Genomic DNA, 25,651 nt, shown 5'->3' with positions numbered 1-25,651 from the left:
AGGCCTTTTTAAAGTAGGAGGTCTTCACCTGTTGTTGTTTTCCTGGCAAGGTCTGAGAATTAGCTTCTGTAAAACCGTTTCCCTGTTCCCTAATGAATATAACCAATAGCAAAAACATAACTTTGAGGTTCACATACAAATTTCTTTCTTTCGCTAATAAAGCAAACCTTGGATTGCACACTCGTACACGAGCCTCCGTTCACTTGGTGCACAGTCTCACAGAACACCTGGCTGCTGAGCCTCTGTCTTCCTCTTCCTTAATCATGTCACCCCATTTGCAAAAGAACATTACCCCTAGCTTGCTTTTTATATCACTTACAAGTTACCATGGCCCTATTTTCTAAGTATTCATTTTGCATATTCAAAAGAATAACCTCAAGAGGGAAATACACAATTTAGCACAATATCCACATTTGGAGGATACTTCATGCAGCTGAATTCTCTGAAGAAACACTTTACTCATAAATAATTTTGAATAATTTTATACTTTATTAAAGTCCTAAATATATTTTCTAAGCAGAAGAGCTTCACATTTTTATGAGTTATCCATATTCTTGCTAGAAAGCTTAACACAGACACTATTCTTCATTTTTCTCAACAATGAACAAAATGGGAAAACTAATCTCAGATTGAAGAAATAATTGTTTCACTGTCGATTATGAAAGGGCAAAACACTTCATATAAGCAAGGAAGTAAAAACTGAAATTTTGTTATGATTATCAACCTTATGTCTTGGTAAGAGTAAAGTAAATATTTAAGAAATTTAAGATAAAGGCCCTTTCATGAAAGTCAAGAATGGTCTTAAACATAGGAAATACACATGTTCAACTTTATGTTTCTCGTGGATTCTGAATTCCATAAGATACATATATGAAGTCTCATGTGTAAATATTCAGTACAAATTAATTTTCATGTCCCTGCATTTATTCTAGTTTTTTTAACCATACATTGGACTTAATTAAGGATATTTATTTAGGTTCAGTCATAAGATGTATTAAGTATGATCAAGAGCATCCAGAAGCAATTTTCATTTTTTTGTGTAGACAACCACCCACTTGCAAAGTTCTGTTGCCCACAGAGGTACAAGAAGAGGCTCCCTTGGGATTTTTATATTTGATTAAATATGCATTAAGAGATAGTGATGAAATGACAGTATGTGGAGTCTAAATTCTCAAATGTTAATTTAGTTAAGTGTTCTGCAGCAGCTATACTCACTGATGGCACTCCTATGTACTTTTATGTATTTCCAGAAATAGCATACTAAACTACAAGAGCATAAGTAGAGCAAGGAGGACATCTTGAGGTCACTCCAGAAATGTACACATTGATATTTTTACAACTGAGTCTACACTCAGTCGGTGTTTTAAAAAAATGGAATCTTCAAACAATTTGACAGTTTACATATAAAATGAATAATTTCTTTAGAGGGTAAAACGGAAATATTTCTCAAAAGCATTTAGAATGGCTTGAAGGCATTCTCTTTCCAAACTTATGTGGCTGTCACTCACACAGTCACTCACAACTCACACACACACAGACACATTCACATACATAGTCACATATATTGACACATGCAGACACACTCTTTCACACACACACACAGTCACATACAGACACACATATCACACAGAGACAATCTCACACACATCTTGCTGAATGATATAGACACATTTTTAAAATAAGCATAAAACTGTACAAAATATTTTGACAAAATTTAAATATTTTCATACAGTGGCAAAAGGTGAATGCAGATTCTATAAACCACTGCACAGCCATTTTCTTTCATTATGTCTAGAAAAATAGAAACAACTAATTTGAAGTTTTGAGTTGTCCTGCTTAAGTCCTATGAACTCTGAGTTAGGGCTGGGCCTGCAGGACCATTGGCAGAATGTTCTGGCTCCTCAGTAGTACTGGCAAGCTCTGAAGCTCCACCATCTCTCTTGTCTTCCTGGGTTTTGTCCAGGGCACCAGCTGGATGGACACAGTTAGCATCCTGCTTGGCTACATCCACTTCATTATGGAATTCAATTTGGTCTTGGCTGTGCGTTGTCTTCACGTGTCCATTCTGGGTGGGAAAGATGCTGGCAATGACGTCATAGAGGAACTGGTATTGTTCCTGGTGAAAGAAAACAGCACAAACTTGCATGCAGAAAGTTCTAACGCCCAGAAAAGACATCCCAGAACTAACCATCTCCTGCTACAAGTCTAGAACAGGTTTGCTGACATATTCTCCTTAGGAGCTTTCTAACTGACTTACATTCCTTGGGATCAGAGTTAGGGTAGCTATGAGCAACACCAAACAGGTAACTCCCTGCCACCTATCATGTGACTACTGAGCCCAGACTTCTGCCAAAATGTCATTTTTGTGCCTCTGTTCCTAGCTAACGTGCACACATCATTTATGAATGTGAGCAGGAACCACCTCATTCAAGAAGCTTGCTCAAATCCCCATAAACTAAAGCGACGAGCCCCCATTCTTCTTACACTCTCTATGTCATTTTAATTATTTGTATATTTTATGCTTTTCTGTCTTTGAGTCTCTGTACAGCCAATGTATTCATTAGATCATTCAAATACTTTCTAAAATTCAGACATGTAAGTTCAATTCATGTGTACATAAAAGTTTCATGTGTTTCAATGAGAAATTATATTGAGAATAATTTCTTAATCACTGATGTTCAACTATGCTGCTGTTGCAGAAAGAGGATACACTGATTGCATAAATGTAATATATGCTGTTTTCTGCTGTCCACACTACTCTTTGCACTGCATGCCTCTAGATTTTGAACTAGGCTCAGGATTGGTTTGGTTGGAAGCCATATTGTATCAGTTCTGGGCCTGGACTTCAAGAGGTGGCACATCTCTTTCTACCCGTGCTTTTGATGCTCTGTCATTTTATAAGCTTGGATTAGCCTTTTGGAGAAGCCACATGGCCACTGGCTACTCATCCTGCTGCCAGAGGTGAGTGACAGCCACTTGCTAATTTACTGGCATCAGAGATTATTTTAGGCCAGCCATGCATAAGTAGATACATCAGCTGACAGCAGACAACATATGAAAAATGAGCCTCATCGGCTAAGCCTGGGGAGCTCAGTAGATCAATAGAATATCAATAGAAATATAATAATGTTATCAAAGTCACTAGATTTGGGGCTGGTCAGTTATACTGTAAGACTGGCTGATAAATGATTAAAGAAATGCCTGCGTAACCTGTCACACATCGATGACAAACTCTTTTAAAGTCTTATTTACATTGATCATGGAATGTTTAGAATGAAAAGCAAGAAAACAAGGAGGAGGAGAAAGGGAAGGAAGTGAGGAGAGGAGAGGAGAAAGGGAAGGAAGTGAGGAGAAGGTGAAGCACCTCAGGGAAACACAAACAACTGGAAAGTGCCATCCAGACACACTTACATAGGAGCCCACCATCCCTGGCCGTGCTTTGCGTAGAGATTTGACCACTTGAAACACGTCAATCACATCTTCTGTCTCCGCACTTTCCAAGAGATTTAACAAAGCACAAAACAACCCTGTCTGCTGGGACCCATCTCTGCCAAAAGAACAAGAGAATTTTTTTTTTTAAATTAGAAAATGAAATAAGTTAGATTTTGTAGGGGGGAGAGAGAGGGAAAGGGCTATTGACATAAACACAGAGAGATGGGATATGGTTTTGTATTTCCCATCTACTACAGTTATCTTGCTTGTGGGCATTAGAAGAAAAATTAGTTTCTGTGAATGAATTGGAGGACAGAATTTTCTAATATGTGACTGTGACTTGCAAAATAGATGCAGATTCAGCGTTAGAAATATGTTCTCTTTTGCTTAGTGTTTCATGTTTTTAAATGCATGTTTACTAACGTTCTGAGTTGTTAAGACTAATCTAACAAGGTCAGTTTGGTAGATGAGGAAACCTAGAGGTAGGTAACATCAGAGCAGGTTCAGAAACAGATAAAGCCCAAGTACTAGCCCCACGTTGCTCCCTGCTCTCCTGCTCTGCTTCTTCGACCACTTAACAGTGCTCTCCTTTCATGTCGGTAGGAAAACATCGCTTGACAGATTTAGTCACTAAAGCATGTGCAACTGAATAATTTAGAGACCACAGGAGAAAAGAATAAGGGTAAAAAGTGTAACACAGCTTCATTTTAAACCTCATGTAGTCAGCAGGTACTCTGCAGTAGAGTCATGTCATTGAGAAACATACAGTTACACCCTAAGCAACAAACTCAAGCCTAAATTTCTGTTCTTTGCTTTTTTTTTTAATGTAAATTTCACCTTTAAAAATGCAAATAGTCCTGGAAAAAACCTACCCAGGAGGGCTTGTTCCTGTATCTGTGGTGATAATAAAGAGGACTTTTACAACTTCTAAAAGCATTTCATCAGGTTTACAGTGCTCATTTTACATTTTTTTCCAACTTGTTATTTATTCTAATATTCTTTTTCTATAAAATTTTCATGTTATGCAGCTTTGCCAGTATGGCTTGAGGAGGTTCTGTAGGTTTCTGCAACAGGTGACACATTTCTGCACAGCAAAGACTAATAAAATTAAATAGCATTATTTGTGTGAGTGCTTTTGAAATGGGTTGAAAGCCAAGTTGTCAAGCAATGAAACTGCAGTTCATGCTACAAGTTAAGGGCAGTTGGGATGGCTCAGCAGATAGGGGTGCTTGCACTCAGTCCTGGTGACTTGAGGTGATCCTTGAATCCCACAGTTGACAAGAAGGACAAAGTCTGATCACTGTCCTCTGAATTCCTCATGCACGACACTGGCTGTTCACACACACAAATACGCACACACACAATTTCATAAACCTTTATAAATAAAAAGCTTAAAGTATGTCTACTGGAAGTGAAACATTCATCTCTCAGGTCCTGTAATGTCCAGTAGAGTGAATGCAATGCACATAAATCTATCCATAATGAAATTTACCAACCAATTCATTCATATATATATATATATATATATATATATATATATATATATATATATAGTTTTTTGTTTTTGTTTTTTTGTTTTTTGGTTTTTTTTTCACCCATTCATTTACCACATATAACATCCCAGGTCTAATGCTAGGCTATTCAGAGTCAAAGATGACACGAATTGATATTAAGTAACTACCAGCCTAAAATCATTGTTTTATAACTTTCATTGTTTGTATTATTATGGTAGTTGTGGTAGTTGTGGTTCATATGAATTACATAAGAGTAAGTTGCTTCGTGAGAATTTTCACTGGGTCACATGTTTTGCATAGCAGAATAAAATACTGAATTCAACAGAAATGAAGCAGCCTCCCAACTTTAGAGTGCATCCCGTCAGCCCCAACCTGCAGTGGACTAGGATTGGTGCATGCTTGTGGTACTTCATCCCTTCAGAGCAACTCCTGGGAAGCTTCTGTTTGAGGTTCTGAATCATAGACACCAGTTCTTTGGGCTCTGCAGGAAGTTCTCCACGCCATGTGGTATACTGGTACTGGTACACAGTTCTGGGCTCCTTCCTCTGCAATCAGAGGTAAAGGGAACATTAAATCACATAAAGTTTAATAAGCATTATCATAACTTTGATAGTTGCATTTCCTTCACAGTTGCTTTCACATAGCTTACAATTTTTATTCAAGATAAATATAAAGACAATGGTCTTGATTTAATTTATATTAACTGACATGAAATGGTTTATCTTTATTTGCTGTCAGATTAATCACATCATTAAAAAGACATTTTCAAAAACGTTTACCTACCTTGGAGTATCTCAGTTCAAACACACGGAGAGTGTAGGCTGAGGATTTGTTTGTGTCTTTCAGTACCACTTCCGTGTCTCCGTATGTCTGCTTTTCTTCTCCCCAGTATTGAGCATAGACTTCCTAGGTAAAAAAATAACACAACCTACCAGGTTATGCCCAGGTGTTGCATTTGTTCTTTAACATATTCAGAACCCCTTCTCTCTTTCCATGTCTTGCTTTTTATTCTAAAACTGACACACTTACAAAAATCTACAATCTACTTAATATACAGTGAAGATCCTTCCACTGCATGATGGCTGCTTGGGAATGACCAAGGTAATCCAGGAGTAGTTTTATCATCTCTCGATATCATCTTTGGGATTTGTTCCTCTTTTTAAACCCTGATTACCTAAACGTTTCAGAATCTACAGAAAGAGATGACACCATCCATGACTCTTACAATGACTTGGGCTCCACTATTTCTCCACTGGTCCTTGAGAACAGAATTTGTGTTGCATCAAGATTTCTCCCAGCATCTTGATGGCCTACTCTAAGAGAAGCTATAAGGAGGCAGCGTGTAAGTAAAAAGTCAGACTGGAGAGCAAGTGAACCACAGGTCTCTACAAACTGGCATCCTATAACTGCTGACAATGCACAGGGCCACCAACAGGAGAAAAGAGATAGAAGGAGAAAGGTAGAGATGGAAGTGGAGAGGGAGAGAGATGAAAAGCAGAGAAGGAGAAGAAAGAAAGAAGGGGACTGATCCAAGAGGATCTGTAGAAGAGAGAGGTAGGAAGAGAAAAGGGAGAGGAAGACAGAGACAGTAATGGACCGTGGGGCCTGTTTATGAGGATTTCACTAGATAAGCCTTACCATATGTCAGAGCTAAAATTCTATTAAATTTTAAATTTTAAATGATCTACCCCTGGGAACTTTTAATAGTATCTCAAGGCACTGAGGAAAATATCAAACATATGTCACAACGATTAAGTAAAAAGTAAAAGTACCTCTTAAGTTTACCTCCAATTACAGAAGTTTATGGCAATAATATCACATGGGAATGAAGAAGAATACAGCTGAAGATTTCAAACAGTTTTGGTTTTCTATAAGAATGGATGGAACCTCCCCCTGACGGGGGAGCAACCTTACCAGGCCACGGTAGAGGACAATGCAGCCACTTTTGATGAGAACTGATAGACTAAGATCAGAAAGGAGAGGAGAACCTCCCCTATCAGTGGACTTGGGGAGTGGCATGCATGCAGAAAGGGGAGGGAGGGTGGGATCGGGAGGGGAGGAAGGAAGGGCTTAAGGGGAGATACAAAATGAATAAAGTGTAATTAATAAAAAATTAAAAAAAAAAAGTGAAGAGACCTACCAAAAAAAAAAAATGAATGAATGGAGTTAGGAGGGACTGAGAGAATCATTTAGGTACAAGGGATATTTGCGTACTGAGAATGCCAGGTGGGGTGCCAAGGCTCTGTATATAAACACACTTGTTCAGAGTGGAAAGTGTATCCTAACATATCATATAGGAGGAAAGTGAAAAGGCATAATATTCCACCATGTACTTCTCCCACTTCTAAGCACCCAGGAATTGGGAGACTGTCAGAACCCAGATAGAAGGATAATAGGGTCAACCTGGCGAAGGCCCCAGGAGCAGTAACAGGGTGGACTGTGTCACAAAGGAGTAAAAAACCTGGAGAGTAGAGCAATAAACAAGAAATAGAAGACTGCAGAACAGCACTGCATGGTGGAGAGTTTTCTCACACAGTGTACTCCAAAGCACAAACCTGGTCTCCGTTTGTTAACTCTGTCAACATCACAATAACTTTGACTTTTCTCTGGAATACCATCTGCCAGAAGTCACCAACGGTCTCTTTGAGTGGACTCTGAGCAGCAATCATCATTTCTGGTTTCCAATAACTCTAAAAACCACAAAGGTGGAAATTTGTTAGTGCTGTCAAAGAGAGAACAAAAAACTCCTAAACATTTAGAAAAATGCTTGATTTGGTGTCATTGCCATTAATAGAGAAAGTTAAGATTCTCAAGTCCAAGAAAAATGCAGTGTCTATTCATAAAATATTTAATTCTCAGCTAATACTGCTAAATTACAGTTATAATATGCAATGCTACTTAGGAAAATTATTTTTTCTAAAAGTCTTTTTTTTTGTAGCAGTTGTTTTAATTGTGAAAAAGAATTAATATAAGCATTTAAAATATTCCTTATCATCCATTTACCTTAACTTGTGTCTAGATTTTCTCCTGACAGCATAATTAAGCTAAAATTCACTGACATGTGAAGGAAGATCTGGAGAAGAGGCGAATATCACTGAATACATAAGTCTTGACAGACATAATCTCAAAGGGTCAGACTCTGGTTTTGGAGTTGTGGGTACCTACCATCACAAAAGATGCATTGATGTATTTGCTGGTTTCTTCAGAGTCACTGTCGTCATCCGAAGACTCATCTGAGTCAGGCTCACTCTCTTTGCTCATCTCCAGTTCATGCTTAAGTGGCACTCTGTTAAAGTCATCTATGGACAAAGAAACAGTAGCAAGTCTTCCTAGAGAAGTACTCAGGGCTGAGGACTGAGCTAGCCTACAGAGAATTCTCTCAGAATTCTCGCATTCCAGGACCCAAACAAAAACTCAAATGTAAACGAATCAAATGTCCAACTGACAGACACATGGAAATAAAGAGGAAATTCAGAATTGAATGTGCTGACCTAACTACAATGAGAGTCTAGCTAAAATTCAGCACTTAATGATTAAAATCAGTTTTGAAAGTCTGGAAAATAAGAAAGTACCCAAAAGATTACAGTAATAAGAAACACAATTCACAAAAGTAGTGTCATTATGCTCCAACTGACTGTTCAATACTTGCTACACACAACTTTGTTGTTCATGGACTATGACTGTTCTTGTTAATATAGCTTAAAAATTCACAGCTTAGACTTTTGTTTTCAATGTTATACAATTAACGTTAAAGTGATTTCTATTAAGTACTTTCTTCAGATTAATTCTAATTTTTTTTTTTTTAGTGGTAAAGCCTTCATAGTTTTCTCAATATCTTATATTAGTAATAACTTGGCTGATGATGTATTTAGTACTCCATTACCACAAAATCCATATTTTAACAGAATTACCAAGTACTTCTGCAGAAATTAAGTAGGTCGGCCATGTACTGATTTGATTTATCTGGTTGTTTTGTTTATTAGCTTGGCTTATATTTTACCCATGCTAATTTTGGGATATACAGCTGGATGCAATCAAAGCATTACCAGGTGTGATCCCATCAATATGCTTAAATAGAATTAAAGCTTAAAAACATTGTTGTATTTTCAATGTGGCATATTTAGTGATTGACAATTTTTTGAACATTTTCAGCTTTTTTCAAGCTCGTAGCTACCAGTGATAAAAAGAACAAAGGTGTCTATCTTGTGTGCCTCATTCAAAAAGGCACACAGGATAGACATCAGAATTGGGAGAAGACAAAGAACAGGATAGGAGCCTTCCACAGAGGGCCTCTGAAAGACTCTACACAGCAGGGTATCAAAGCAGATGCTGAGACTCATAGCCAAACTTTGGGCTGAGTGCAGGGAATCTTATAAAAGAAGAGGGAAATAGAAAGACCTGGAGGGGACAGGACCTCCACAAGGAGAGCAATAGAACCAAAAAATCTGGGCCCAGAGCAGGGTGCAGAGACTGATGAATCAAGCAAGGACCATACATGGAGAGGACCTAGACCCCTTGCTCAGATGGGCAGCTCAGTCTCCATGGGGATTCCCTAGTAAAAGGAGCAGGGGCAGTGTCTGGCATGAACATGGTTGCCTTTGATCACCTCCTCTTCTCAAAGTGGCTTTACCAGGTCACCGAGGAAGAGGATCCAGACACTCCTGATGAGATCTGATAGGCTAGGGTCAGATAGTAGGGGAGGAGAACCTCCTCTATCAGTGGGCTAGGGAAGGGTTATGGGGGGGGGGAAGACGGCAGGAAGGTGGAACCAGGAGGAGATGAGGGAAGGAACTATAGCCAAGATACAAAGTGAATGAATTGTAAATAATAATAATAATAATTAAAAATTACATTCTGCTTAAAAACAGAGAGAACAAATGACTGTTAAAACCCCTGCTCTTTGATGCTTACCTTGATATATACTAAGGATAAGATAAGATTAGCAAGAAAGACTAAGCCTTTCTTTGCCTCATCTCAGAGGTTTCATCTTCTATAACCCATTTCATTTTTGTTTTCTCAAATGTGTCTGTGTAGGGGTGGGGTGCGGACACACTAAATACGGTCCATTTCCTACAGGTCGTTGAAATACTTGGGCTCTAAACAATATGCTAAAATTAAATTTTAGGTGGCCCACAAACTTCATATCAATTGTCAATCAGGTGTTCCTTCAAACTCCATGTCTTACATTAAATAAATCCAAAAATAGCTTAACTGTATCTGATAAATTACATACATGGAACAACATTAGAATTCCTGTTTTTCTTTTTGTTTTCTTCTTGGTTTCCAATGTGCTGTGTTCTCCAGCTCCTGTATGAAGGAAGTCTCTAAGAAAAAGAAACGCAAAACATTTTTAAAAATATAATATTTCCTTAATTATTGCAGACTGAGATATCACTTAAAGACAAGTACATCATCAATGCCAGTGAAATTTGTGTGACACCTCATGGGTGACAGGTTTCTTGTTTGTTTGTTTGTTTGTTTGTTTATAAGTTTTTTTTTATTTCCCCCACAACATAATATTTTTCTTATTCAGAAATTTCATCAGAGTTCAATTTGAGCAACCAGCAAGTTTACCGGGATTACTTGGCGAGTACAGGTAAAGGGATATTTACAATAGTATAGATGTCTCCAACCAGATCGATTGATGGCAAATTCTAGACCATCCTGGATAATGACCTCAAGAAATCTATATCTTGGAGCCCCCTTCAGTGAACCTTCCATTTCTTATATACTCTAACATTACCCATTTGTGCATTTGGCCCTGGCTCCCTGCTCTCGATTATTCTGCTAAGAAGTGTCAGCAGCCTCAAAAGCAGGGACCTCGCTGTTACTGCACTGCCGTGTACGGTGTCAACCTCACTGGGAAGCTGAGACTTGCGGTACTTGAAAGAAGCAGGGATGGAAGACCAGATAATTCTCCATATCCCACTAATGGAAGTTGGTCTGCCAGTTCCAGTTAGAATATTAGGTTCTTGCTTCTTGAGGACAGAGGTTGTTGGGTGGCTTCTGGCAACAATCTGTGTGGTGTTTTCCAAGGTAGCTCGTTTTCTATATTCCTTACAGTTTTCATTGCTGTGACCAGGTACCAATAAAAAGACCACTTACTGGTGAGAAAAATCAGGAGGGAATAAAGAAGGAAAGGTTTGCTTTGTGTCATGGTTTGATGGTTTAGTCCATTATGGAGGAGAAAGCATGGAGCAAAAGGTTGTTCTCAGACTTGATGCACAGACGCCAAGTCAGGCCATACTCCTCTCCTTGCAGTCTGTTCTCTAGAAAGAACTGATAGTCCCTGCTGTGAGAAGTAAGGCCAGGGCTGCAAGAATAGAAAAAGCAAGCCGAGTTCCTACCCCTTGCAACAAGGTCGTTTATGGTGTTAAACAATGCTTGCTTCCTTAGTATACAGACTAAGCCAGATTAAATAGCTATTTAACAGCCAGATTAAATATAATTTCTTCCCACATCCAAAAAACCTGTAAATGTAAGAAATGTCCTTTGCTTCTTATGAACAGAAAGGCCTGTCTTCACTTTAGGAAACTGCTGCATGTTAGATGTGGTGTCTATCTCTCCTATTGATGACCTTTTCTGGGTTTAAAGCAAAGCTCCCAAGTCCTATCATGCTGTGTCTAGTACAATATTATTTTCCTATGAATTGCTCTCCCACCTCAAGGCCCAATGAGTGCACTGCCCACCATGGTTTCAAGTATCTCTCTCCTAATAAAGCTCATTCTGCAGGGTAATTTTCCTTCGGCTCCTTTACCAGACCAATCTGCTGTAATTTATGATTGGGCTGTAATGCTGCTACACATTTTCTTACCAAATAGACCATGTTTCTGGCTTCTTCAATGCTCTTAGGTCTTCACTGCAACTCAGGTTTCCCATCACAGCCTCACACCCATTCACTCCAGAGCTCCATGAAGGGCATCTAGCTCTGCTACACATTGACTAGCCTCAGTGACATTTTGGAACCTTATTGTAAAATTCTGTAACCTCCACACTCTTGGACCTTTCATGTCTAAAAACACAGCTTCACATGGACAGCACCTGGTCCCTTTGCCAGCTAGAGATGAAGCCTGGAACTCTTGGATTACAGCTGCAGTGCCCCATCTGGAAAGAGCAGAAGTCTGTTCATGTCTCCACAAGAAAAGGTACTGCAGCACTGTGTTATTTCAGCAAATAGCTTTTTTCCAACCTTCTGATGTCCATGGTCTGTCCTCAGCAAAAAATTCATCCTGATCCTCTTCTCCCCACAATTTCTTTCCTTTCCTTTCCCTTTTACACCAGCTTGGTATGAGTTGATACCACCAAGAAGCTTAACCATTGTCAATCTGGCATTCCTGTGCCTCATAGTTTGAATAAGAATTACATATTCTCTTTGCTCTCATCCTCTATCTTTTACACTAGTTTCTTACTCATAAAACCCAATGAATTTCATTTTCTTTTTTTTTCCCTCACATTATTCATTTCATTATTCAGTGTCATCCACTCAGAGGCATCCAATCTTAAGATCACCTGATCTCATTATTTTTAGACTTGGCTAATAATGGGCTCTTTCCTACAAGATGATCATCTCCTTGGTTACACCAACAATGATGAAATAGTCTACACAGCCTTATTGCTTGATTCCTTTCTCACCTCCTGAGATTATTCTTTCTACTCCTCACCCAGCTGGACTCACTATTCCACCTTTATTCATTTTATTACAAATGTGACATGTGTAACTAATGACTTGAATCACCTATGTTACTAAAAATTACCCCTTTTCCTAGTCATTTATTCTAGAAGCTTTCTCCTAGAATTTTTTTTTTATCAAAGTCCCCTTGCCAGCTAGAGATGCAGCCTGGACCTCTTGGATCACAGCTTCTGTGTCCTATCTGGAAGAACAGTATCTTTTCAGAACAAATACTCTCTCTCTCTCTCCATCGTTATCTATGGGACTCCATCATATGCAATCATTCACTGCTATAAACATTCACTTTCAAATACCCCCATTCTTTCCAGAACAACATACTGTTCTTATGTCTTTCTTTCTTTCTTTCTTTCTTTCTTTCTTTCTTTCTTTCTTTCTTTCTTTCTTTCTTTCTTTCTCTTCCTTCCTTCCTTCCTTCCTTCCTTCCCTCTTTCCTTCCTTTCTTTCTTATTATCTATGTGAGTTCTTCTTATGTCATCAACCACTGCTATAAACATTCATTTGCAAAGATCTTCACGGGTTTATATACTCTCTACCCCAGAGAGCTCAATCAAAACCACGGAAGACTATTTTTCCAGTTCATGGCCATAAGCACCAGGTGATCATTCAATAATCTCTTGCCATCTTAGTATCTTTGAATTAACCATTTCCTACTCTTTCTTCCTCCTCAAGCATTGAGATTTGTTTTGCCTCCTCCCACTCCAGTTTCCTTCAGTTCTTCACTGATGATTTTACTTTATAATTCCTCTATAAATTAAGGGCAATTGGGGTTGAAGTAATGTAAGAACAATTACTTTGATCTGATTATCATGTATCATAAACATGTTTCAGAGCATCCCACTCTTCCCCCAAAATATGTACAATTATGTGTCTGTTAAACATTTAAAATATATCATTAGCAAAGGCAAGGCAGCCTTAAGAGAGCTGCTTGCACGTTCTGACATACCATCACCACATTCTCGGCCACTCAGCATCTCTAGCTTATTCTCTTTCTCTCTGCTTAGATAGAATGACAGCTGGCGAGTGCTGGATGACACTCTCTCAGACTCATTCCATGTCCACTCGCAAAACACTTTGACTCTTGTGCCTAAACATGTCCTTGGCACCAGCAAACCTCCAAACATGCTGCCTCAGTGGAAAAATAAGTCTCCTTTTCTTTTAATGAGTATGCATACAATGTTTACCTTAAACATACTAGCATTACCAAACAAGTATTCATGTGTGACTTGGTGTGCTATGGTAAGTTTATCAGCTCAAAGGGCAAGGAAATAGTGCTGAAGCTCCCTGATAGTCAGTCTTGTGCTGGGTCTGATAGTCACTCACAATAGGTCATGTCTTTGGAAGATAGTGGAAGCTGGGATCATTCCATGCTGCTTGCTAGCTGTCCTCCAAGCTCAAGTGGCCTGCATCTGATTTTTAAAAAGCACATTCCATTTATGAAACGGAAAGTCTCTATAATCTGAAAATTACCTATGGAAGGAAAATATTCACACCACTTTTGACAATGAGGTTGTTTGAGAATGGCTATGGAAACACACTCCAATCACAGCAAACTTTATTCCCAGTTGGCTTTCAGAATAATCACTCAGTAAAGAGGTGGAGACACAAATACTTATCCTCCATGTGCTGTCTACCAGTTCCAGCCAGCTCAGGTTCCTAATCAGTCATAAATCCTTCTAATTATTTCCTTTGAAACCAAAACCAGATGCAGTAGTTAAAGGTGAAATGTTATATTGCCTGTGGCAGACCATTCTGTGGCTATTGTGACTGTTTTGATGCTTTTCATATAAACTTAGTGAAGTAGGAGTGTTCGCTGTAGACTCATAATTCAGGATTTAAACAAACCTCTTACATAACTGCTGCATAAATGCAAGCATAGAAAAAGCTCTCAAAGTCGTAGCTTTCTTATCTGCATGCCACTGTTTTGTAGACAAGTAACTGGCAAGGACCTGAAAAAATGAGCCACATTCCTCAAAGTTATGCGTAACCATTGATGTTGCTGTGACAATTGCTACCTGGTATTCAGCCTCCAGAGGAGAGGGGTCACTGGGTGGATCTCTCTTCTTCATGTTCTGTAGACACAAGTGTAACTCAGACAAGTTCACTTCTGTTTCCCCAAACTGATTGTATTCCACTAAAGCCTGATGAATCAGGATGTACTGTGCCTGCAAAAACCAAAGAATAACACACATAATGAACACATACTCTACAACCCTATATGCTAGATTTAACTAAAATACACATACATACAAATTTTCATACTTTGGGAAGTTGTGTGATAAAAAAATGATATCTGTAGCATAAAAATATTCTGGAAATTGAGTCACAATTTTCTAGAATGTGAACAAATTGTATTTCAGACTATAATTCCCAGAAAATAAAAGTATTTTATCAAATAAAGTATCCATTTTATGTGGCTTTTATTTTATGCCTGGATATTTTAATTAAAGCATGGCCTGTTGCTTCCCTCAGTGATTAATATTGGAGTTAAAATTAGTATTTATTTAAAACCATAATAAACTTAAAGTATGTCAGAAAAACAAGTTAATATCCTATAGAACATATATTGTTCAGTTTTGTAGCATTTTTAGACAATGGAGAAAACTATTTAAAATATAGTATGCCAACCAACTTGAAAATTTCCAAATGTTTTTGTTATCTCATTTAAGTCTATTTAATTTTTCTTTTTAAGGAAGGTGCATATTTTTGAAAGCCTTTTAAAATTCTCATCTCTAGTTTGGCATCTCTTTTGATTCTGATGATTTTCTGGATATATTCTATAAAGCTGCTCTCATGTCTGTTTCTGTACACACACACACACACACACACACACACATATATATATATATACATTTCACTGATATTGATTCTCTGTGTTTTCCATCTCTATATCTGCCCACATAGAGAAAAACACACTAGTTTGTTCTCTTCAACACTGCAAGTAATTTGTTATGAATTTTCCATTCCCCATCATTAGGTATTTAGAGCATTTCCAATATTTTGTTATTCTAACTATGCTAAATCCAAGGAGCATTCCTGAAGCTGTTTCTGGTTATGGCTATTTGCACAGACAAACATGTACTCTTGCTACACAGACATTTTCTATGTTAACTATTGTTTCCAATTAGCAAATTACCTCAGTGCATTTGGTAATTGATGTCACAGTTGATGTCTAAGTGCTTCAACTTACATTTTCTTTTTACTCAGTTTTTATTGTTGTTATATGAGATAAATACTGACTTTGTCTCAGTAATATTTGCAAATTATGGATGCTTGATCTGAGGCATAGAAAGTTTAAAAAATATCCAACAATGTATAAAACGAGCAATTCAGGTCCTGTATTTGAACTTTTGAACTCTAGTCCAAAGAGCCAGGTTCTTGGGGTATGGTGTTTCCTGTCTGTTAGCCTAGCACTTGGGAGGCCGAGGCAGGAGTTCTGCTGCAAAGTCAAGGCCAGGTAGGTCACATACTGAGACCCTGTCTGGAAAAAACAAACAAAACAAAAGATACACTTAACCTCTATTCTATGCTACCTGCTCAACGTTATGAAAAGTCGCTAACACTGCTTTTTCTTTCTTTTTAGGCTCAGGCTTGCAAAGGACTTCAATGTTTGGGAAATATCTTTCCAAGTGTGTTTCAACACCCTTTCAGAGTGCTTCTGATGAAGATTAGCTTGTTTTAGCTCTCAGAAATTAAGACAACATCATCTTCTTCCACCATTTGAAGATGTACATAATATGTATTTCTTTTAAGCTCCTCCCTCACTACTGTCCCCAAACAACAGGAAGTATACTCATGGAAACCTAGACTGTACCTCTACTTGCACCATCAGACACCTCTGTCTCCTCAGCTTGACGACATAACCATAGACATCCACTTTGCCCTCTGCTTCAAGGCCTTCCAGCATAGCATCAATTCCAATGTAGGTGCCTGTGCGCCCAACACCAGCACTGAGGGAACAAACAGAAAAGTGAGGTGTGAGGTATACCAGATGGCTCAGTGGGTGAAGTAGCCTGCTGACAAAATTGTTGACCTGTACTTGATCTCTGAATTCCACTTAAAGGTAGAAGGAGAGAACTGAATCCATAAAGCTGCCCAAAGCTCTTTTCTGTCTTAGCACCACCATTACCACCACACACATGCACACAGATATTTTTTTAAAAGGAAGAAGTTTATCGGTAGAGCTATTTACATATTTACTTCCAGGTGTTTGCTATTTAATTCACAAATCACAACAATGGTTTATCCCCCCACAAATGTATGCAACTATAAACTGTCAACTTACAACGACAACTGTTTGAGAAATTGAATATAAGTTTATCTTAGCAGATTGTTGACAAAAAAAAAAATCACTAACCAATAAGGATGTCCTTAACTGCCCTGCAGAAGAGTTGTGCAGATGCACAGGTGTTCTTGCCCTGCAGTCCTTACCTGCAGTGCACCACAATGGGACCGCTGAAGAAGTTGCTAAAAGCATTAACCCTCCTTCGAAGTTTGAGGAGCAGATGGGGGTCTTCAGGAACCCCGTGGTCTGGCCAGCTGGTAAATTGAATATGAGTCACTTCTCTTCCAGTTGCTTTTTCTTTTTTCTACTCAAGAGATAATGCATTTTTGAGACATTATTTTAAAGCAAACTCGGTGAGATAAATATATAAAACAGAGGATGTGTTACAGTAGGCTCCTCATTTATCCCCAAACCTTTGCCTCAGACACTGTCTTCCTTGATTTTTCAGGACTGAGTTTCCTGTCCCATTACTAAATGTTCATGAGAAATCACACTAAGACTCATGTACTACCCAGTAAATCAGTGATGAGGAGATCAAGGAAGGGTAGGGATAGTGGCGACGCCTCAGACCTTCTGTGCTATGAAGTCAAAGTTAAAGGAAAAAAAATAAACAAACTAAAAATGAGACACTAAAAAGGGGACCTGAGAGTTGTAGATAGAGGTTTGGATACTGAGAAAATAGCATCTTCACAGCTTTTTAGAATTCATCTGTTGTTTTACCAGCAAGCAGGATTATTTCCTACATGGATAAAGTATGATTAATTATCTGATTTGCATTCTTTCCTATAAATTGTCACACAGAGAATTATTATCATCTTTCAAAAGGTAAATATAAAAATAATGTTTTGTTTATAAGTTTCCAATAGAAACATAAATTCATTAAGATAGATAATTCAGAATAATTTCAGTGAGCAGATAGGCATTGGCCTCTATACAGTTCTCATATATGCGCAATAGGTCCTTTGACAAGCATACATTTTTCTAATGGCCATAAATAGGATTGTTCAGCCCCCAAAACAGATCAGGGAATGATGTTGTCAGAACAAAGAAGGCTTGAGGAGAAATATCCAACAATCTGTTTTGTTTTTGTTTTTTTGTTTGTTTGTTTTATTTTCTTGCAGAAAATGTACCTGAGCTTTGTACTAATAAAATTCAGATCACCAATCCCCCAAAAGAGGAATAAAAGGAAAACTTAAATCAGATAAGATGTATGAGTTTAAATTGCTCCATTAAGATATACATGGTAAATCAAAGAGTCCACATATTTAAAGTGTGTTTGTTATAGCAAGAGTAGTGCAGCATCATTATCTAATGGTAAACATTTTTGTCACTGTAAAGTGAAAGCCTGAACCCATCTGACTCCCCATTCTGACATTCTCAGCCTAAGGCAACCACTAATCTAGTTTTCGCATTCATAGGCTTCTCTATCTCAAATTTTTCTGAAAGTGGAATTGCATAATAAGAGATGACCTCTGTTTCAAATCTTACCAAGGCCATGCTGACCTCTTTTTTTTGTTGAACTAATAAATAATAATCTCTCAGCTGTATAGCTATAACTTAGTACTTTTTAAATACTCATGCAATGTGCCATTTTCTGAAATATGCCTTTCATAATGCAGAGAGACTCCTGACAACCAGGGTTGTTTGTTTTTCCACTTAATAACCACATCACCGACTCAGTACATCCTGTGGAATTGCTTGTTACTACTTCAAAGGTCCAGAATAAAAGGTACTTGTGATTGGTGTAGACAAACAGTGCATCAATCAGTAATTTAAACTTTATCCCATCAGCTTTCAAGGTTGTCTTAACGTGGTTCTTTCTGCTAAAGATCATTAAAAATAATTTTTTCCAGATGTGTTTTAGTACCTCACATTTAACATTCCTTGGTTGCACTTTATAAAAAGCCATACAAATCTGAAAGTTCCATAACGAGATAAACTCACATGTGTAATGTTCAGCTTCTGAATGATGTAATCAGGACATCGTTTGTGTTCATTAATTGTTACAACAACATCTCTGAAGGCCCGAGTGTGTTCCTCCATGCATGGCCAGTATTCTGCACACTTGTTCTACAGTTAAAAAAAAAATTATTAATGACTCCAGTCTGTCCTAAAACAGTTTCTGCTTACTCCTAAAACATCAACAATCAAAAATGTGTTCAACTGATATTTCTCAAACACTTGCATATTCTTTTTCAATAATGTGCACCTCAAGCTGAAATGTGTCCTACTTCTCACTGATGTCTCTGGATGGGTTTCTCTTAACAAATCACAGAAGGATGAACTGCCCAGCCTTGGCCAACTATCACAAGAAGACTGCAAAAGTATTTAGCATAAGTGGCATGCTTGCAAGTGGTTACTCTCAGGCTTGGGAACCCACAGGCTTTTACTTTCCCAATATTAAATCACATAAGGTTCCACTGACTCCCCAACATCAAGTTTTGCTGTGACCATTTACAAATACTCTTCAAGTGGACACATCACAATGTATGGAACTTATAACAGTGCCAAATAAGAGCCTCAAAATCAATTCAATTGAATTATGTACACACACACATACACTGTATAAATTTAGGTTTTAAACATGTATGAAAATGTAAATAACATACCAACAATGTTAAAACAGAATTGTTTGTATGAATCGTGCCAGTTGTTACTCAGCATTTCTTTTCCCCAGCTCTGGCCTCCAGCCTTCTGAAGTCTTACCCTGTTTCCTTCTTCACAGCGTGTGACCATCACAATAACCGTGGCCTTTTGTTCCCAGATCATTCTCCAGAAGTCATCAACCGTTTCATCCCGGGGTCCTAGGAGTTAAGTACAAGTTATGAAATGCTTTCTCAAAAGCACTCTAAAAGAAGTTTCCAAGAGAAACTCCAAGATTTAAAACAAATTACCTTGTGCAGCAATATATTTCCTGGGTTCTTTGAAGCCCTGATCAAAACACACAAAAAGGACAGTCACTTACGGAACACTTGTTCATTAGTGTGAAAAACCGTGAATCAGAAGAAGTTGACGTAGCTGTCATGACTGTAAAGATGTCTGACCATTTTCAGGTCATTGCCACAAGGCCTTCAATGGTGCTAAACAGGTTAGGTACCATCTGCAAACAGTATTCATGACCTGCATGCATTTTTGCTATGCAGAATTCCAAACAGCTTTTATAATTAGACTCCATCTCACCTGAGATGGTGAAGCAATTAACAAGGCAAATCCAGACTTTCCTTGTTTATAAACTGTCTGCCCCACAGTACCTCCTGCTATTCAAACCTCTTTTTTTTTTTTTTCACCAGCCATGGAGTTCCTTTGCAGAGTTTTACTCAATTTTTGCAATAAATTCCTTTATGAACACACCTACATTTCCCCATATTTACTGTTGCTGGAACATACTGTGGATTCCCTAAAGTCCTTTTATGTCATTTCAGATATGAAAAATAAAAACATTCATTATCTGTAATGACTGCTTTCTCAGCAACATGGACTAAGATAAGGAAACAGTGCACATGCAGATAAAATATGCTAATTCCTTATAAAACTCTCTCAAACACCTTAAATTTACCTTAGCAGTGAGGAAAATTCTACAGGTAAAGGTAGCTTTGCCATTGATTGAAACTTTGCACATTAGCTATATGAATCCTTGTTAATGTAAGTCTTATGATGGCATCTGTCATATGAATGCATCTATTCACTGAGTACCTGCTGAGCAGCTACAGTATGTCAAGAACATATCTAGGAGCTGAGGCGACTTGCTTTCCAGGGGGTTGAGGCTCAGCTGGAGAAACATAATCATAACTTGTTCTTATAATTATCAAAAATATTTGAACAGAATACATAGAATATTTACTTCTAGGGTCCACCTAAATCCTTACAAAATCTCTGTCATTGCCATGTCTGCTCTCAATTACATAACTTTGAAAGACAAGACATTTGGAAAATAAACTGGTGGACTATTCTAAAGCAAAACTTGATCACCACTAATTGTTCTGGCCTGCAGAGATCACTTGCCAAAATTAGTTAAAATGGAGGTGAAAATTATTAGCAACTACTAAGTTATTTTGGGGCACCAAAATATGTGAATAATTATGTGAATAATTTGGCTCTGGAAAACCAAAAGATAGCTCAAAAAGTAACTTTGTTAATGATTAACATACAAAGGTTAAAGGTATATGTTTCATGAGTTATTCAATTAGAACATATTTCTAAATTAGTTTATGCTTTTGGATAGACTGTGTGTAGGAGACTGAATTCTTGTCTTCAAATTTTATATTTACCTGGAATGTGCCTTTAAATGAAAATGGTGTTTAGCGAGTCTGAGAGTTAACATGTCATAAGTACAATGACCAATGTCCACATATGTGAAAGAGGCTGCGTATAAAAAATACAGGGGTTAAAGGGAAGAAGGCCAAGAGCTGAAGGAAGAGACTAGGGAAAGGCAGCTATTAACCAGCAAAAGAGAAAATGGAAGCCTCTAAACTCCAGAAGGTAACAAAATAGGAATTTTCCAATGAGACCTCAAGAGAACAAGGCTATGCTGACATCTTGTTTTAAGATTTCTGGCTCCAGATTGCTTTTCAGAGTGGTTGTACAAGTTTACATTCCCATCAGCAGTGGAGGAGGGTTCCCTTTTCTCCACAACCTCTCCAGCATGTGTTGTTTCTTGAGTTTTTTATCTTAGCCAACTAGGAATAGTGCTTCCTCAAGATCCAGCTATACCACTCCTAGGCATATACCCAAAAGAGGCTCAAGTACACAATAAGGACATTTGCTCAAACATGTAGCAGCCTTATTTGTAATAGCCAGAAGCTGGAAACAGCCCAGATGCCCCTCAGTAGAGGAATGGATGCACAAATTGTGGTATATCTACACAATGGAATATTACTCAGCAATAAAAAAAAAAAAAACAAGGAAATCATGAAATTTGCAGGTAAATGGTGGGATCTGGAAAAGATCATCCTGAGTGAGCTATCCCAGAAGCAGAAAGATGCACATGGTATATACTCACTCATATAGACATATAATACTAAAATCTAATACTAAATATTAAACATACTAAATATATAAAAATACTAAACTTACTAAAATCTGTACACCTAAAGAAACTAATCAAGAGGGAGCACTCTTGCTAAAATGCTCAATTCCTATCCAGAAAGGCAAAGAGGCTGGACATCAGAAGAAGGAGAAAAAAGGGAACAAGTCAGGAGCCTGACGCAGAGGACCTCTGAAAGGCTCTGCCTTGTAGACTATCAATGCAGATGCTGAGACTTATGGGCAACTTTTGGGCAGAGTGCAGGGAATCTTATGAAAGAAGTGGGAAACAGTAAGATCTGGAGAAGACAGGAACTCCACAAGGAGAGCAACAGAACCAAAAATTCTGAGCATAGGGGTCTTTCCTGTGACTGATACTCCAACCAAGGACTATGCATGGAGATAACCTAAAACCCCTGCACAGATGTAGCCCATGGCAGTTCAATATCCAAGTGGGTTCTATTGTAAAAGGAACAGGGACTGTCTCTGACATGAACTGATTGGCCTGCTCTTTAATTAGCTCCCCCTGAGGGGGAAGCAGCATTACCAGGCCACAGAAGAAGACAATGCAGCCACTCCTGATGAGACCTAATTGAGTAGGATCAGAAGGAAGGAAAAGAAGACCTCCCCTATCAGTGGACTTGGGAAGGGGCATGCATGCAGAGGGTGGAGGAAGGAAGAGATTGGGATGGGAGGAGGGAGGGAACCACAGGGGGGATAGAAAGTGAATAAAGTGTAATTAATAAAGAATTTTAAAAAAAAGATTTCTAGCTCAAGAACTCACAAAATAGATTCATGTTATTTTCATAGCACTAGTTTGTGATATTTTATTATGCCAGATCTCAGAAACTAACACCGATAAATTAGATATAAATTATGATAAGGTGAGATTTGACTTTCTACTTCAATAAAATTTTACACATTCACGTAAGCACAACAAAAAAGAATCTCAATTTCAACTTCTCACCCTTTAGGAAAAGCTTGAGAATTATACATAAATCAGCATATACCATATCATAACATATGTTTTGTTATATATTTGATAATCATGTTAGGTTTTAATAGTACATTTCAAAAATTAATGGAAAAACACTTTCATATGTTATAGATGGATTATAAATTGGAGCAACTGTCATATGGAAATTTTAAAAATTATAATTACATAGATTCCTTAGACCTAAAATTCTTCTTTTAGAAATTTACTGTATAGATATAGTAAAACCCACAGTGTAATAATATGAATCAAGTTGGCACATTGCCTCTTTCTTTGTAGTAGTAGAAGTTTATAATTAATGTTAATTAATTATACCACGAATAACCATAAAACTAAAATGATGCAAAAATTCTCTGGCTATGGCACAATCTACAGCTTGTGATGTTTACTTTTTAAGCTTTGTGTATTTTGGATGTGTGTGTCTCCGTGTGTGCACAAGCACCATCTATGCGCAGGTGCCTATAGAGACCATAACAGGGTATCCGTTCCCCTGTAACTGGTGCTAAGAGTTGTTGTGAGCTGCCTGGTGTGGTGGTAGGAACCAAACCTAGGTCCTCTGTAAGAGCAGCCAGTTCTCTTAACTGCTGAGCCAGCTCTCCAGCATCCCTCACTCTGTAGCCGGGTGTTTAATTATGATTGGCAATGTAAGGAAATTTTTAAGATCACCTAGGCGACAAACTTCAGCATGTGTTTGTGGAGGCGCATCCAATAAGGTAGAAAGAGCCATCCTGATTGTAGGTGACACTTCATTCCCGTGTCAGAGGTCCTACCTTGAATGAAGAGGAGAACACCAGGAGTACTGGCATGACATCTAGCTCTCTCTCTCTGCACCCATACCAGGCCACAGAGGAAGACAATGCAGCCAGTCCTGATGAGACCTGATGTCAGATGGAAGGAAGGAAGACCTCCCTATCAGTAGACTGGGGGGAAGGAAGACCTCCCTATCAGTAGACTGGGGGAGGGGCATGGGAGGAGAAAATAGAGGCAGAATGGGATTGAGAGGGGCTGAGGGAGGGGGCTACAGCTGGGATAAAATGTGAATAAATTGTAACAATAAAAATTAATTAATTAATTGAAAAATAAAAATTATATATGCTAAATGTTTAAATGTCAGCAAGTTTTATCTAGGTATTTTCAGTTCAGGTAACTACAAGGGAGAGGTGAACAGCGTCAATGAAAGAAGCTACTGCAGTGCACTGTGTAAGAGAAGCGCAACAGTTTGGAGTCAGGCGGACTTGAACTGTATCTCGGTCTCAAGCTTTACTATTTTCATTAGTTTCATAATAACTAAAGAACCCAAGCCTCCCATCTCTAATGTCCATAGTGGGCATGGTGCGCTCAGCTGGAGCAAATGAGGGTTCTTATGAGAAATGCATACAGTAGTCCCTCAGTTTAACGTACCACACAGAGCAGGCTTCAGTTTTCACGGAGAAGAAAGCCGTATTTTACACTTAGAACCAGCAAGAATACACACATTTTGTAAATGTTAATGATTTTGTTGGTGATGTCAGTGATATTATGGGCTTAACTTAAATTTTTACAGAAACAGTGAAGGGACTAAATTAGAACAGGTAGATAGAAAGAAAATGAACGCTTCCAACAATCAAACAAAGCTGTAAGATAACTCAGCGTGTTTACTCACATCGATGTAGCTGGCGTTTATGTAAGTGGACCCGGCATCTCCATTTACTTCAGAGAGTTCAACACGGTTGTAGTCATCTGTAAAGAAATGAAAGCTTTCATGCTGAACTAAAGGCAGTCACACAGTGCCAATATACAGAAACTCGTTCTCAATATGCACTCACAGGGAAGGATGTCAACATAGCGGTTTTTATTCTGGTTATGGGGCTTTCGGGCATCTTTGATAGGAAACTTGCTGAATACCCGTGGGATGCTCTGGAAGATACAAATATTCTTTGAGTTACAAAAGGTTCTAAAAATAAGGAGGAAGAATGTCATGAGGGAAGGGGGGGGGAGAAGAAAGAAGAAAGAAAGAAACAAAAGAAGAAAAAGAAAGAAACGAATAATTTCTTTTATCAGTCACCATTGAGAGTAAATGAGGTAACTTATAAATACGTCCTTTATACTGACAAACACAGTGCATTATGAACACAAATACAAAATGAGCCAGATTTGTTTGTGACAGGTCTTCATAATCAGATACAATGTAGTAAAGCATTATTCTACAATGTTTACCAGCTTCATAATGTGAATGACCTGGTCAATCTTTATAAATCTGCCATCTATAAGTATTGCTGTAACGTATGCCTGGATTATATTGCTGTAGAAAAATTATCAAGGCAAATGATTATGCAAATATACATAACATGGAATCATCTTGATGACTATGTGGAATTTCTTATCTTATATCAAGGATGACACATACCTGAAATTCAGCCAGAAAAAGTCGACCCTCATCAGCAATCTTTCTTTTATATGTTTCCAACAAAATGTCAGCATGAATTGGCTCCACATCCATCAGTTGCTTTTCATCATCTGTAAACAAGTGAGAGTCAAGACCAGTGTTGTCTGTCTGTCCGTCAGATAGGCATGCCTTACTAGAGCCCACACCTCAGCTGTTTTCCTTCTCCCTATCTGTGTGGGAAACTTTATTCATATATAACTGTTTGCCTATATATTAATGACTTCTAAATCTTGTACTTTTTTGGCTTTGTACTATTCCCTCTACTGGAATGTGCTTCTCTTTAATGAAAAGT

The 25,651-nt window shown here is 38.1% G+C and overlaps 1 protein-coding gene across 3 annotated transcripts in view; it reads right to left on the bottom strand.

Annotated features, from left to right (window-relative positions):
• Positions 1-466: 466 nt before the first annotated feature.
• Ptprc (protein tyrosine phosphatase receptor type C) overlaps positions 467-25,651 on the bottom strand; it is a 117,451-nt gene continuing 92,266 nt past the window's right edge. For all 3 annotated transcript variants that reach the window (XM_055624670.1, XM_055624671.1, XM_055624672.1), the window contains 16 exons: positions 25,321-25,430; positions 24,740-24,830; positions 24,577-24,653; positions 19,813-19,849; positions 19,625-19,722; positions 18,863-18,988; positions 17,065-17,222; positions 16,448-16,583; positions 14,649-14,798; positions 10,180-10,270; positions 8,112-8,245; positions 7,502-7,636; positions 5,730-5,852; positions 5,319-5,491; positions 3,412-3,547; positions 467-2,116 (listed from right to left, as the gene is read on the bottom strand). In XM_055624670.1, the coding sequence (XP_055480645.1) occupies positions 1,844-2,116; positions 3,412-3,547; positions 5,319-5,491; positions 5,730-5,852; positions 7,502-7,636; positions 8,112-8,245; positions 10,180-10,270; positions 14,649-14,798; positions 16,448-16,583; positions 17,065-17,222; positions 18,863-18,988; positions 19,625-19,722; positions 19,813-19,849; positions 24,577-24,653; positions 24,740-24,830; positions 25,321-25,430 (2,048 nt within the window). In that variant the 3' untranslated portion in view covers positions 467-1,843. The remainder of the gene's footprint in view (positions 2,117-3,411; positions 3,548-5,318; positions 5,492-5,729; positions 5,853-7,501; positions 7,637-8,111; positions 8,246-10,179; positions 10,271-14,648; positions 14,799-16,447; positions 16,584-17,064; positions 17,223-18,862; positions 18,989-19,624; positions 19,723-19,812; positions 19,850-24,576; positions 24,654-24,739; positions 24,831-25,320; positions 25,431-25,651) is intronic.

Source organism: Psammomys obesus, unplaced genomic scaffold (assembly GCF_907164565.1).
Source record: "Psammomys obesus unplaced genomic scaffold, mPsaObe1.curated_primary_1811, whole genome shotgun sequence".
Taxonomy (NCBI): Eukaryota; Metazoa; Chordata; class Mammalia; order Rodentia; family Muridae; genus Psammomys; species Psammomys obesus.
Note: the sequence above shows the minus strand (reverse complement) of the source record. Positions and strands in the feature narration are given on the sequence as shown.